Source organism: Brachyistius frenatus, unplaced genomic scaffold (assembly GCF_029030835.1).
Source record: "Brachyistius frenatus isolate BFR_SWC_R1_liver_20210118 unplaced genomic scaffold, ASM2903083v1 Contig_215, whole genome shotgun sequence".
NCBI classification, from domain to species: Eukaryota; Metazoa; Chordata; class Actinopteri; family Embiotocidae; genus Brachyistius; species Brachyistius frenatus.
In genome coordinates this window covers 252501-264300 of record NW_027210814.1, presented here as the reverse complement: position 1 = coordinate 264300, position 11800 = coordinate 252501, and the positions used below count along the sequence as shown (strand labels likewise).

At 41.4% G+C, this 11800-nt stretch overlaps 2 protein-coding genes across 5 annotated transcripts in view; both read left to right on the top strand.

Moving 5' to 3' along the window:
• Window positions 1-312: 312 nt before the first annotated feature.
• Window positions 313-2217, top strand: LOC138633296 (dynein light chain Tctex-type 5-A-like). 3 transcript variants are annotated; one of them, XM_069719453.1, is made up of 5 exons: window positions 313-357; window positions 828-980; window positions 1203-1294; window positions 1692-1813; window positions 1889-2217. In XM_069719453.1, exons 2-5 carry the CDS (start codon window positions 874-876, stop codon window positions 2090-2092), a joined length of 525 nt encoding a protein of 174 aa, XP_069575554.1. In that variant the 5' UTR covers window positions 313-357; window positions 828-873; the 3' UTR covers window positions 2093-2217. The 3 variants fall into 3 exon arrangements, with proteins under 3 accessions (XP_069575554.1, XP_069575555.1, XP_069575553.1); XM_069719454.1 differs by lacking the exon at window positions 313-357 and having other exon boundaries at window positions 784-980; window positions 1229-1294; XM_069719452.1 differs by lacking the exon at window positions 313-357 and having other exon boundaries at window positions 784-980.
• Window positions 2218-3875: 1658 nt separating this feature from the next.
• mier1b (mesoderm induction early response 1b, transcriptional regulator) overlaps window positions 3876-11800 on the top strand; it is an 8733-nt gene continuing 808 nt past the window's right edge. The window contains exons 1-13 of one of the 2 annotated variants that reach the window (XM_069719448.1): window positions 3876-3909; window positions 4577-4601; window positions 5427-5575; window positions 5756-5941; window positions 6735-6864; window positions 6989-7056; window positions 7551-7623; window positions 7757-7908; window positions 8000-8081; window positions 8207-8301; window positions 8647-8693; window positions 9918-10045; window positions 10678-11800. The exon at window positions 10678-11800 is cut by the window's right edge and continues 808 nt beyond it. In XM_069719448.1, the coding sequence (XP_069575549.1) occupies window positions 3901-3909; window positions 4577-4601; window positions 5427-5575; window positions 5756-5941; window positions 6735-6864; window positions 6989-7056; window positions 7551-7623; window positions 7757-7908; window positions 8000-8081; window positions 8207-8301; window positions 8647-8693; window positions 9918-10045; window positions 10678-10994 (1461 nt within the window). In that variant the 5' untranslated portion in view covers window positions 3876-3900 and the 3' untranslated portion in view covers window positions 10995-11800. Of the gene's footprint in view, window positions 3910-4576; window positions 4602-5426; window positions 5576-5755; window positions 5942-6734; window positions 6865-6988; window positions 7057-7550; window positions 7624-7756; window positions 7909-7999; window positions 8082-8206; window positions 8302-8565; window positions 8694-9917; window positions 10046-10677 lie in introns of both variants that reach the window. The other variant, XM_069719447.1, reaches the window with a different exon arrangement.

Here is an 11800-nt window from a genome sequence, read left to right as displayed (position 1 = left end):
AGAGGATTTTTTTTTTCATCAAACTACAAAGAATTCACTCGAGGGGACTCATCACTGTTGCTTACTGTTATTATAATGAGGAAATATATATATATATATATAAAACGTATTTAGGCTCTTCATAGGATAATAACTTCTATAAAAAAGACATGGAAGACCCGTCCCTTCAAATGATCCTGGAACATTTACTACAAATGAATCCTCTTGTAGTTATGGAGCATTTAAATTCACCTCACGAGACTTCAGTAGGAAGCTCTCGCGTGATGAAGGCTGAAATCCCTCCCACCAACTGACCGGGAAGTTGATGGTTGCCACGACAACGCCAGGCTCCGCTCGACTGAAGACGCCCTAAAAGCGGTAAAAACGTTGTTAAATTTCGCTCTAATATCTTCTTATGACCCATTTTGGCACTCAAAACTCTACTTTTTATTTTCTTCAGTAAGCCACTACTCGGCATCCAGTGAGAACTAATACAAAAAAAAAAGAAAAAAAGACCGCTTTACTACCGAGACAACACTTTCAGGTTAACGTAGCTTGCAAAAATGTGTATTCTTCCTTTAAAGTGTGTCGTATTTTCACTGCAAAAGTATTTCGAGTTAGTTTTTGTTATCAAGACATAACTTACAGTACTGTGAAGAAGTTTCAGGCGCTTTTTGCTTCAGGTTTTACTGTTAACTTCGTTTATGTGGGGGTAAACAATACTTAACACTCGTCATGGCAGTATTTTCTGCTGCATCTCAAAGTATTATAAACGACTATATATATATATATATATATATATATATATATATATATACTTCTATTTTGAACAAATATAATATGTTTAGGGTTTTGAGCAAGCTCGAGAGAGAGAGAGAGAGAGGAGAAGCTGTCATGTCTGAAATCCTTAAAGACAAATTGCCAAGAAAGGAGAAGAGGATTGGCAGGATGTCTATAGAAGGAAGCCATGGAGCCAGAGGCATATTTGGAAGGACTAAGGAGTGAGTAGACTATGTAAATAATACCAGCCGATACCCACCTTTTATAAGGCATCTTATTCATTACTTGGACTAGGTTATGACTCATATTCAGAAAGTATTCCTGATAAAACATGTTTGAGAAGTTTTTGCCGAGCCCTTTTTAAATCAGCGATTACGTGGAGGTCAGTCAATCGCATCGTGCCCCTCTCCGGCCATGTCCCTCATCCCGGTCGTGTCTTTCAGCTCTATGTGTGCTATGTTATGCATAGAAGAAGCAGGACACCACGATGACCACGCTCAGATGGGTGTAAAAATGGAGAACAGCTACCAGATGGGTGAGATAACATTCACCTTCATGAAAACACTCCGCATCACCACCGACTACAAATGCAACAGCTTAATTCAAAACTTGGATTCATTTAGTGCATCAAAAATCTCATACTAATATAATTTTATTTGGTTTTGAATAATTTCAGTACATCAAACTTACTACAGTAGTGATGTTTTTTTGAGGTGAACGTTTTCCCTCAAAACACTAAAGCTAAATATATGTTATTGTGGGATGGGACCAAGGGCAAAAACATTTAAAAATAGCACATGATGTAGCTTTAAGCACTTAAAGAAATCTCAGTTTTTCAATTGATACATCATAATGTTTTACTAACATAAGCATCACACCAGAAACAAGTTTCATTCATTATGGAATTGTTGTTTTTGTTCTTTGGACCACAGGACCTGGCAAACGCTTCCCTGTCCCTGCTGTTACCGACATACTGAACGAGGTACTCACCAGCTTCCTCAAAGAGAAGAAAAGTAACATAAGGTCTCAGAGAATGTCAAGAGAAATAACTGAGGTAATTCAAAATAAAAGCATCTCTTTCTGCATTTATGCTACTCTCTCCAAATACATTTGAACTGATTCTTCCCAGGAAATAAAGGACCGGGTGAAGGAACTCATGATCCCCCGATATAAAATTGTCGTCCTGGTTTACATCGGCCAGTTCACCGGGCAGAGCATGCAGATCAGCAGCCGCTGTCAGTGGGATGCAGCTAACGACACCTTCGCCTATTCCTCCTTCAAGAACAACTCTCTGTTTAGTGTGGCCTCTGTCTACGCTGTTTACGCTGAGTGAACATTAGACATGAACTGCCCTCTTATCATAACAGGACTCATTTCACGGATGTATTTCTGCTGTTTCTTCATCTCTGCTGTATATTTTGCAAGACATAAAGTGAAACAAGATTGTTTTAAACAAAATTCATGATGTTTTTTTTTTTTTTTTATTGTTTACTGAAATCACATCATCCTAACCTAACAATGTTTTGAAGATTATATTTTCAACTTTGAGAGACTGATGATGACCTCCTTGAGATGTTGTCCTCTAGCAGAGCACGGAGAGGTCGCTCGTTCGACACCCTTGTTCACAACACACTGATATTAACGCCTGGTTTTGGTCCCGCCGACGACGTTCCATCACTCTCATCTTTTGGAAGTCTGGCTCTCTGTCGACTGCCAACACATATCAGCGTTTGTTAGTTTAGACTTGTGATATTAACACCAAAGTTATAAAGGCACATTCAAGTGACTACTGACCCCCCGGCAAAGTTTCCTCTCCGCCCATCTGTCGTCTCCACCTGGATCCTCCACAGGTGAACACCACGGCCCGCACAAACGCTCGACCACACAGCCTCAGTGTCTTTGTGTTGCCCTGTGTCCGAACCTGTGCTGCACACAACATGCACAGCAGCATGACAAGCACAAGTAGGGGTCTCATGTTGTTTCATCTCGGAACACATCTGTCCGGATCAACCCTTATATGGAGAGTCTTCCAGTGAGTCACTCGGGTAATACCTGTGTAAATGCCGTGCATTATCTTCTGTAACCATCAGGTGCTTTTAACAACAGATGTCAGTCTGGTAAATCAGAATATGTGTGGGAATCTAGGCCATCGTGACGGTCATTGATCGACTACATTTTCGTGAATGTTAAAGAGGAAAAGATTGCTCTTTTATGTCTCAACTACAGGACTTTTATTGCCATGGATGTTGCAAAGTGTTGCCTAATGGGCCGCTTGAAATGTCTGCCCTACAACAAACTGAGGCAATTGCTGTCTACGTAGCAACAGAGTGTTGTGTGTGGAAACTATCATGAACATAAATCAGTGATTCACAGAGAAGGCAGTTGCATTTACGAGTAAACTTGTTGTCAAATTGAACTGTCATGGAATAGGTTTGTCCTCAAAGTAGTCATTACCCATTCATAGATATCAAAGGTGGGACTCAGCATAGCAAAATAGTGTCATTTTTATCTTTTATTTCATCTGGTACTTAAAACAGCTGATTATAAAGCTGATCATAAAATTGGTTTGTTTTGTATGGCATTTGGTGGCCAGAAATCCCTAAACTTGTATATGTCACATTCAAGTGATTCTACTAATTACATTTGTGCTTTTCATCCTTGTGTTAGAGGACCTGTAAACAAACAGAGACCTTGCTTTTAGTACGTAATAGAGGCCAGAGGCCAATTCTGAATCATTAGCGCTATTTACATTGTACTGCATTTCGGCAACTTAAACCAAAATAAAAAGTTTAAATTTGGTTCACAATACTCTTTACAAATAGGCCTAAAGCTCAAATTTTGGAGCACATGAATACATTGGATTTATATATAAAAAAAATTGTATGTAAGGACAAACTTAAAAATATATCTAAAGTTGTATAGTGTGTGTGTGTGTGTGTGTGTGTATAGTACGTATATGTATGTGTAAAGCTTGATGATTGTTTTCGTGGACCGCCGTTTATCATAACGCACGTCGTTACATCTCCGTGTCGCTCCGCGCTTTCGGAAGGCGGCGGTGCCGCTGCACTGCGCGCAGGTGGGCGGGGCTCTACATCCGGGAATTACCGCTGACCCCCCGCGTGACCCCGTAGAATCGCAAACATGGCGGAGGTAAGAAAGTGAAATAAATATTCGGGGAAAAATAAATTTCACACCGCGGGGGATAGTCCTCGTCCGGTCCAACGCGTACGTCCTTCGCGCGTCGTGGCGTTAACGCACGACACGAAGAACCAGCTTGTTTCGCCTCGCTGGACGACAGCCGTCTCTTGACTCAAGCATGTTTTAGTAAACTTCGGATGCGGCTAACGTTAGCTTCGCGTTAGCCCCCCGACCGGAGGGAGCCGCGGCGACGGTACTTCGCGGTTTTGTTTGAGGAGGACTTCAACTCTGCCCGACGACGTTTTGAATCACATGTTGTTGTTTCCCCCATGTTCCGTTTTGTGGGATTAATTTGCGGGCTGTTGATACCGAGGCTCAACTTGGTCACGTCAGCGTCGAAATATAAATATATATATAAATAAAGGGGAATGAACTGGCTTTGCAACTTGTGTTGTAAGTTAGCGACTTGAGATTAAAACCTGGTTTTAAAACCTCGGGCGCGCTTTTTCCCTCCTCCTCGAAACCTCCACGTTCACATCTCTCTCTCTCTGTCTGTCTGTCTGTCTGTCTGATGTGAATATGTCGAGTTGTGTCCGAGCGACCAGCTGTTTCTGATTGTACATCTGATGAGGTATTTTGCACCCGAAGGCTCAACTTTTGTGTTTTCTTGTCCCGCCAGCCCTCCCTCGGGAATTCGAGCCCAGGTGAGTCCGTCGTAAAAGTTTGAGCCTTTTCTGTTGTCGAGTTGGGTGAACGGATGAGATTTGAAATCTGTTGTCCACATTTAAATATACTACAGAAGTCAATTTTGACGCTTAAATGGAAAAAAAAAAAAAAAAAATACATGGATCTTAAATGTTCAAAACACAGGATTTTGACTCATTTGACTTTTTTTTTTTTTTTTTTTTTTTTACTACTTCAATTAATCATTCATTGAAAGACCTCTATAATAAGAAATTACTTCATTAACAACAAAACAAACAAAAAAAGATTCGTATTAAACGTTTTCTGGTGGTTTCTTTACACCTGCGTTGTTCAGAAAGAATGATCAAATATATATTTTAATTATGATTATTTTAGAAACTGCTTTTTCAAAGTCAAAAGGGAGCACAAACTTAATGCTTTACATTAAAGAGCAGAGTCCCTGGCACTGACTAACTGATCATCAATAAATAATAATAATAATAAAAAAAGAAAGTAGTGGATAGATAGAGGATTTCTGCATCAGTGTGATGAGGTACTTTGATTATTGGATTTGCCAAAACAGACAGTCCCATCTGGACATTTTATCGTCACAAGATTTTTTTGATATTTGATCAAATTTATGATGCGACATATATCGCTCTTGTCAATGTAAATTTACATACCACTCGCTCCTGAGTATGTCTGTCATCTATGTATAGATTCAAGCAAAAAAAAATACTGACTGCATCTCGATATAATTTGTTCATAACAACTTAAACATCATTTATTTCAGTCATATTGTCATTCTTAATTCGCAGTATCTCTTTTTGTGGTCACTTTTCTAGGAGGTTCTGCAGGTTCCGTTGACCATGATTTCGACCCATCCGCTGACATGCTTGTCCATGACTTTGACGATGAACGCACCCTGGAGGAAGAGGAAATGTTAGAGGCGTCGGATGAGACAAATGCCAATGAGATTGAAGATCTTGCAAGGGTTGGTGTCAGGCTTTTTCCTCATAGTTGATTTCTTGCCCCCCATTCTATTATTTGTATTGAAGGATTACTGTGAATGTAAATATGACATAAACAACTGGACTCTGCATCAACTTATTGTAAGTTTCCTTCTTTTTTAAAGTTTAAAAAAAAAAAAACAATATAAATGTTCTTTTAATAGGAGGGAGAGATGCCCATTCATGAGCTGCTGAGTCTCTACGGTTATGGGGGCAGATCGCCAGCAGATGAGGATGACGAGGAGGAGGAAGAACCTGAGGAAGAGGAGGAGGATGAGGACGACGACGAGGAAGAGGACCTTGACAATGATGAAAGCAGCAGAAGCACTGGCGAGTTGAAAAGAAATGAGGTATGTTGGCATTTTATAGGTGTCTTGACAGCGAAATGGATTCTATATACTTAATATGCTTTATTGTTGTGACCGCTCCATAATTTTAGCTGCGGTTGGGCAAATGTGTTTTCATATTGTCGTTGCCAGCCTGGGATGTAAAGGAATGTGTATCATCCTAAACCAAATGAGGTTTCTTCAGTACAGTCTATTTCTGTCTACGTACTTGTTGTCTTGGAACAGAAAGTCAGTGACAGTTCCAGCAAAATGTATTCACACAACATTGACCAAAAAAAAAGAGGAAAGCTTTGTCTTAATCATAATTTCTTTGTGCAGTTCTGAGTTAAATATTGCAACGCTGGCTTTAATAGTTATTTATTACTTTATACTAGAGAGTATGCAAGTCAGATTTTCTCTTACAGACAATATTTCATTTTAGTACATTTACTGTTACAGTAAGAATTATGGCCAATAAGCCACTTTTGATTATTATAATTTTTGGAATAAGTTACATTAAAAGTTATTTTATGCATTTGTTTTCTCAGCTGAACTGAAAGTGTACCAAACTGTGACCCTAATTCTGAGGTGAATATTGTGTACAGTTACACCACTATTACCAGCAACTACTGATAGACAGTCTGATCTTCTTGGGCGGTGGATGTTAACACATCTGACCTCACTGCCCAGCTTCTGTCATTAACCTGTGTTTTGGTTCATTTTGATCAGTTATCATAAAGTTGGTTTTCCACAACGAAGATTTCTCCGCAGAGTCACGTGCAGCAAAATCTAATTGAAACTTTTTGTGTGTTTTCAGAGTGAGGATGTTAAGACCTCGTCGGGACAGGGGGCTGAAGCCCAGACACCCTCTGAGGGTCGCACACGCTCAGTCAGGTCACTTGGCACAGCAGAACTTATTCGTCCCCAGAAGCTCAAGTACTTTGAAAGTATGTGCTCTCCTTTCGTCTTTCCCATCTTCTCTCTCATTCCAACTTTACTTTGTGTCTTATTTCCTATATCAGAAAACACTGCGGACTTAGCAGGCTAAGTAGATATCCCATTGTGTCTCAGGTAATAATGATGCAGAGGAGGAGTCGGATGAAGATGAGGACTATGTTCCATCTGAAGACTGGAAAAAGGTATGTAAATACTCCCATTTTTCAGACACCTGTGCTGTCAGATCACAGCTGAATTGATACGACAGTCAAACATTTGTCAGACCAAAAACGGCTCGTTCGAAACACTGAACGCCACGATGAGAAGGATTTCCATACACACTACCTCTTATTTACCACTTTTATGTTAAACCTTTAGAACTTTAGAAATGCACAACCGTCATATTTTACTGCCACTATTATGGCTTTCAAAATGATGCTGTGACCACTGCAGGAATACTGCACTGAACCTGTCGAGTAAATATCATAAATATTGTAACAAAATATATTCACACAAATCTAAATCAGTACATACATTTCTTTCTTCTTTTTTTTTTTTTAAATGGTGTAAAGAGAGTTAAGCGAGTGAGCTGCTCTCCATGTTGTCGTGCAACCAGGCTTTTATATTTGTCACAATTTAATAAGTAATTGTCCGCCAGCCTACACTCAGTCTAAACATTGTTTTTTTTCCCCAACAGGAGATTATGGTGGGTTCCATGTATCAGGCAGAAACCCCTGTCGGCTTGTGTAAATATAAAGACAATGAGAAAGGTAAGAAGGTTGTTTGATGTCTCTGCTCACGCTGCGAGTCCTTTTTGGGGGGGGGTCCAGATCAGCTGATGACAGTGTAGTGGATACAAGGCTGATGTCTTATTGCTCTTTCTTTCTCAACCGGCCCTTTTAGTTTATGAAAATGACGACCAGTTGTTGTGGAACCCCGAGTGCCTGCCTGAAGGCAAAGTGGTGGAGTTCCTGACGGAGGCCTCGAGGCGGACGGGAGAGGAGAAGGGAGTGGACGCAATCCCAGAGGGATCCCATATCAAAGACAATGAACAGGTGAGAGGTTGGAATACGTCACACGCAGCTCGATCGCGGTGTGTTGCAGTTTACACGGCTCATCTCAACTTGTTTGTTTCTTTTCTCGCAGGCGTTGTATGAACTGGTGAAATGTGACTTTGACACAGAGGAAGCTTTAAGAAGACTTAGGTTTAATGTAAAAGCAGCCAGAGGTAAGCAGAGCGTCGCTCACATGTTCTGAACCGTTTGACCACTCTGGTGTTCTGTACTCGGGTTTTTAAAGTATTTTCCAACAATGATTTTGATGCAACATTAACTCTGATGTTCTGTGTAACAGAGGAGCTGTCTGTTTGGACTGAAGAGGAATGTAGAAATTTTGAACAAGGACTAAAAGCTTATGGCAAAGACTTTCATTTAATACAGGCCAACAAGGTAAGAGACGTGCTTAGATGACTTTAATACCCACAACATTCATTTAATGTGTGTTAATGTGTTTATTCATTTCAACCTTGTTGCTTTTGAGACAAATCAAATTTGTTTGTCCCTAAATTATGAAAATGTCTGTCGATCTTTTGACTTTTGTCAAAAATCCCAAACTGTAATTTGATTTGTCTCCCTGTTGAATTTGTGCTGACACGATCTCTTCAGATGATGGTAATAATGGTCATTTCATGTCTGCTGAATTAAATCTTTCAGGTGAGAACTAGGTCTGTAGGAGAATGTGTGGCCTTTTATTACATGTGGAAGAAGTCTGAGCGTTATGATTTCTTTGCACAGCAAACCAGACTTGGGAAAAGGAAATACAACCTTCATCCCGGTGTCACGTAAGTCAAATTAGTAATGGAAGAAACTATTCATGTCTCATGTTGATGTATCTGGTCACATCTGTTGTTTCTAATAAGTCAATACAAGTTTATACAAGACCAGTGGGTCCTTCTTTGCTGACTCACATCAGGCTTTGCTTGAACTTGCAGATCTTAAATTAGTCAAAAATAGAAAGAGTTTCTGTGGAGAAAACAAAAGTTGATCACAGGTCACATTGGGATAGATTTACATTTAGAAAACATGAGCTACTGTAAGTGTGGATGGTTGATTGATGGATGAAAAAGGGCCTGAAGTAATATTACTTGGTATCCCGTGTAGATTTCCCTGAAATGTGCCGTCTTGTTTGCTCATACTTGTTTGCTCATACTGATGTCGTAGCCATGGCGATGATAAGAAACTACAAGCTTAGTTTTGATATCCATCAGTTCTTTGTCTGTTGACACACTCCAGTAACCAGTTCATTTATATTGTGCATGAGGAAACACGAGGAGGGCTACAGTGTCAAAGCAAGATGGCCACACGGGAGGATCCCTGACAATACACACAGCTCACAAAATATTTAGTCAATTCATGTCTACAAATACCTCTTACACTTACAGCATGATGTTGATAGATACATTAGCACAAGAAAAGGCACACACTTACACTAAGATATATTAACAGTATCCGGTCTGCAGGTTAAATTGGCCCGCTGTCGGGCCGGTGGGAAAAACGCTACACGCGTTTAAAATGTCCGCCGCTTTGCGACCCGCACAGGTCTTCATCAGGAACACTGTCTATCGATCAATGCAACCTGGTACACCTGAAACGGTCAAATAGTGATGAATTAAGTAAGAAGTAAATGATATACGTTATGTTTTTCACTGTAATTTGCAGGTGTAGTCGTATAACAGCAATATTCTGCAGGCTGGAACAGTAAAGAAGGAAGTGTATGTTAGTCGAGCTAAAGAAATGTAACACAAAGATATGAACACTGTCTGGATTGTCTTATTGTAGGAGCTCAAGTCTGTTAAACCTGTTTTATGGAAACTGAACAAATTTGAATATTTAAAGTTTTCTAAAAATGGTCAATAGGAAAACATCCTGGATGTGGCGACATATTTTTGCCACAGCGCCTCAAACTGCGGTCACGGACCACATGTGCTGAAACAAGGGGCTTGTTTGAAGCGGCATGGAGAGTTGAACTGACGTGAAACGGTGTGTGTGCCGCTGTGTGTTATCAGAGACTACATGGACAGATTACTGGACGAGACGGAGAGCGCGACGTCCAGCAGGGCGGCGTCTCCTCCGCCCACCACCTCCAGCAGCAGCGCCAGCCACTCGGAGAGGGAGGACAGCAGCAGTCAGAACGGTGAGAGCATGAATGCAAAGTACAAAGGAGTGCGCACGTGTGGTTACTAGAGATTATTTACATTTTTAAAGCTAAACAAAGACGAAAATATTTTTGAGTTGACCAAATCTCGAATTTCACAAAAGTAAAAAACAAAATACACCAAAAAAACATGTTTGATCTGCATGGAACAACACTTGAAAATCGAAAAAGGAATAACTCATTCCATGTGACCTTTAACGGGTCACTACACCCAAATAATAATCAAAAAAAACGACTTGAGAAAACACTTATAGCATATTTGGTTGAGTTCTTTAGTTTTTAGTAGATATCTGTTTGTGGTGATCACATGATTAATATTTAATAAATACGGCAGCAACATCTTCCCATAAATGCTGCTCTTTTTTGTGTGTGTGTGTGTGTGTGTGTGCAGTCCCACAGTTCTGTTTTGAGTTATTACTAAAAAATTACGAACATCACAAATGACATAACTCGCGTCATGTATTCAGACAATAGGCAGAAATCTGAGAAATGAATATCCGACACCTGATCAGATAGATCCAAAAGCATGTGAATGACTCGATGAAACTACAAGTTTTGTCATTTGTGTTTCATTTATATCGGAGCGCTCACGTTTCGTCTTTCTTCGACAGGTATTGCGAGCCACACTTCAAACCACCCGGCGGACGGTGCCCAGCTGGCCCCGGCCGGTCAAGTCAAGCCTGAGGGGGTTCAGTCCAACGGCCCGTCCCATCCGTCGGCGGAAGCTCCGCCTCTGGGTTCGGACAACAACTCCAACGGCTGCAGCCAACCCGCCGCGCCCAGCCACGACAGAAACGGCTCTCTGGAGCCTCCGCTCGACCACAGAGACGCGGCGACGGCACACGAGCGGCCGGCCAAGAGGTGCAGGACGGAGGCCGAGGCTTTGGACCAAAGTGAGGTGGAACCGGCCAGAACGCAGGAGAACTGAAGGCTCCGCAGTCGAGCGCGTTGGACACTGATCCGAGGTGGAATATTTATCACTACTTCCCCAACAGAGGGGATGAAACCCTGTCGACCCGTGAGCGCCGTTTCTCCTGACAACAAAGACTCACTTTAAGAAGGTCATTAAAATCACACCTTGAAGATCACGGCCGACCAAACTGCAGCTGGTCCTCCAGGAAGGGGCAGTAGTCGCCCCGATCCCCCCTCCCCCCCGTCCCTCCTCCACCTCATCCCTCCATCCCATCCTCGGACTGACCGCCTGCAGAGCTCCTCCCAAAGTACCACAGCAAGATCATATCGCACACAGCATCTCCTACCCATCAGCTTCTTATCCCCTTTTCGGAGACAGACTGACACAATTTTGCCAAGAAATTCCTTTTTTTCTACTTGTACTTTAAGAAAATAAATCACCTGCGATATTTTTTTACACAAGAGATATTTATATTTTTTGACAAAAAAAAAAAAAAAAAAATCAAAAAAAAAAAAAGAAAAGAAAAATCAAATGATGGGCAGCAGCTTTTCCAGCCATTTCTTCGCTCTAACGGATTTCCAGAAACGGGACGCGCTTTAAACGATTATGCGCTTACGTAGGCAAAAACAAGAGGAGTCGGCCGGTGCCGTGGCGACGCTCGCTTTAGTTGCACTTTGATTGTATGTTTCTCATCTCTGTCGGTGAGGAGCGGTGTCAGAACCCAGCGGAGACATACATCGTCACTCCCTCACTCCTTTCCTCTTATCGCGGCCGTTTGTTCGATCCGGAGAAATAAACCAGCGGGGTGGCTCCCCCTGCAG

Coding starts and splice junctions, on each gene's coding strand:
- LOC138633296 (XM_069719452.1), top strand. CDS start 820: ATGTTTAGGGTTTTGAGCAAGCTCGAGAGAGAGAGAGAGAGAGGAGAA. Junction 1,295..1,691: donor GGAGAACAGCTACCAGATGG/GTGAGATAACAT, acceptor TTTGGACCACAG/GACCTGGCAAACGCTTCCCT. Junction 1,814..1,888: donor TGTCAAGAGAAATAACTGAG/GTAATTCAAAAT, acceptor GATTCTTCCCAG/GAAATAAAGGACCGGGTGAA.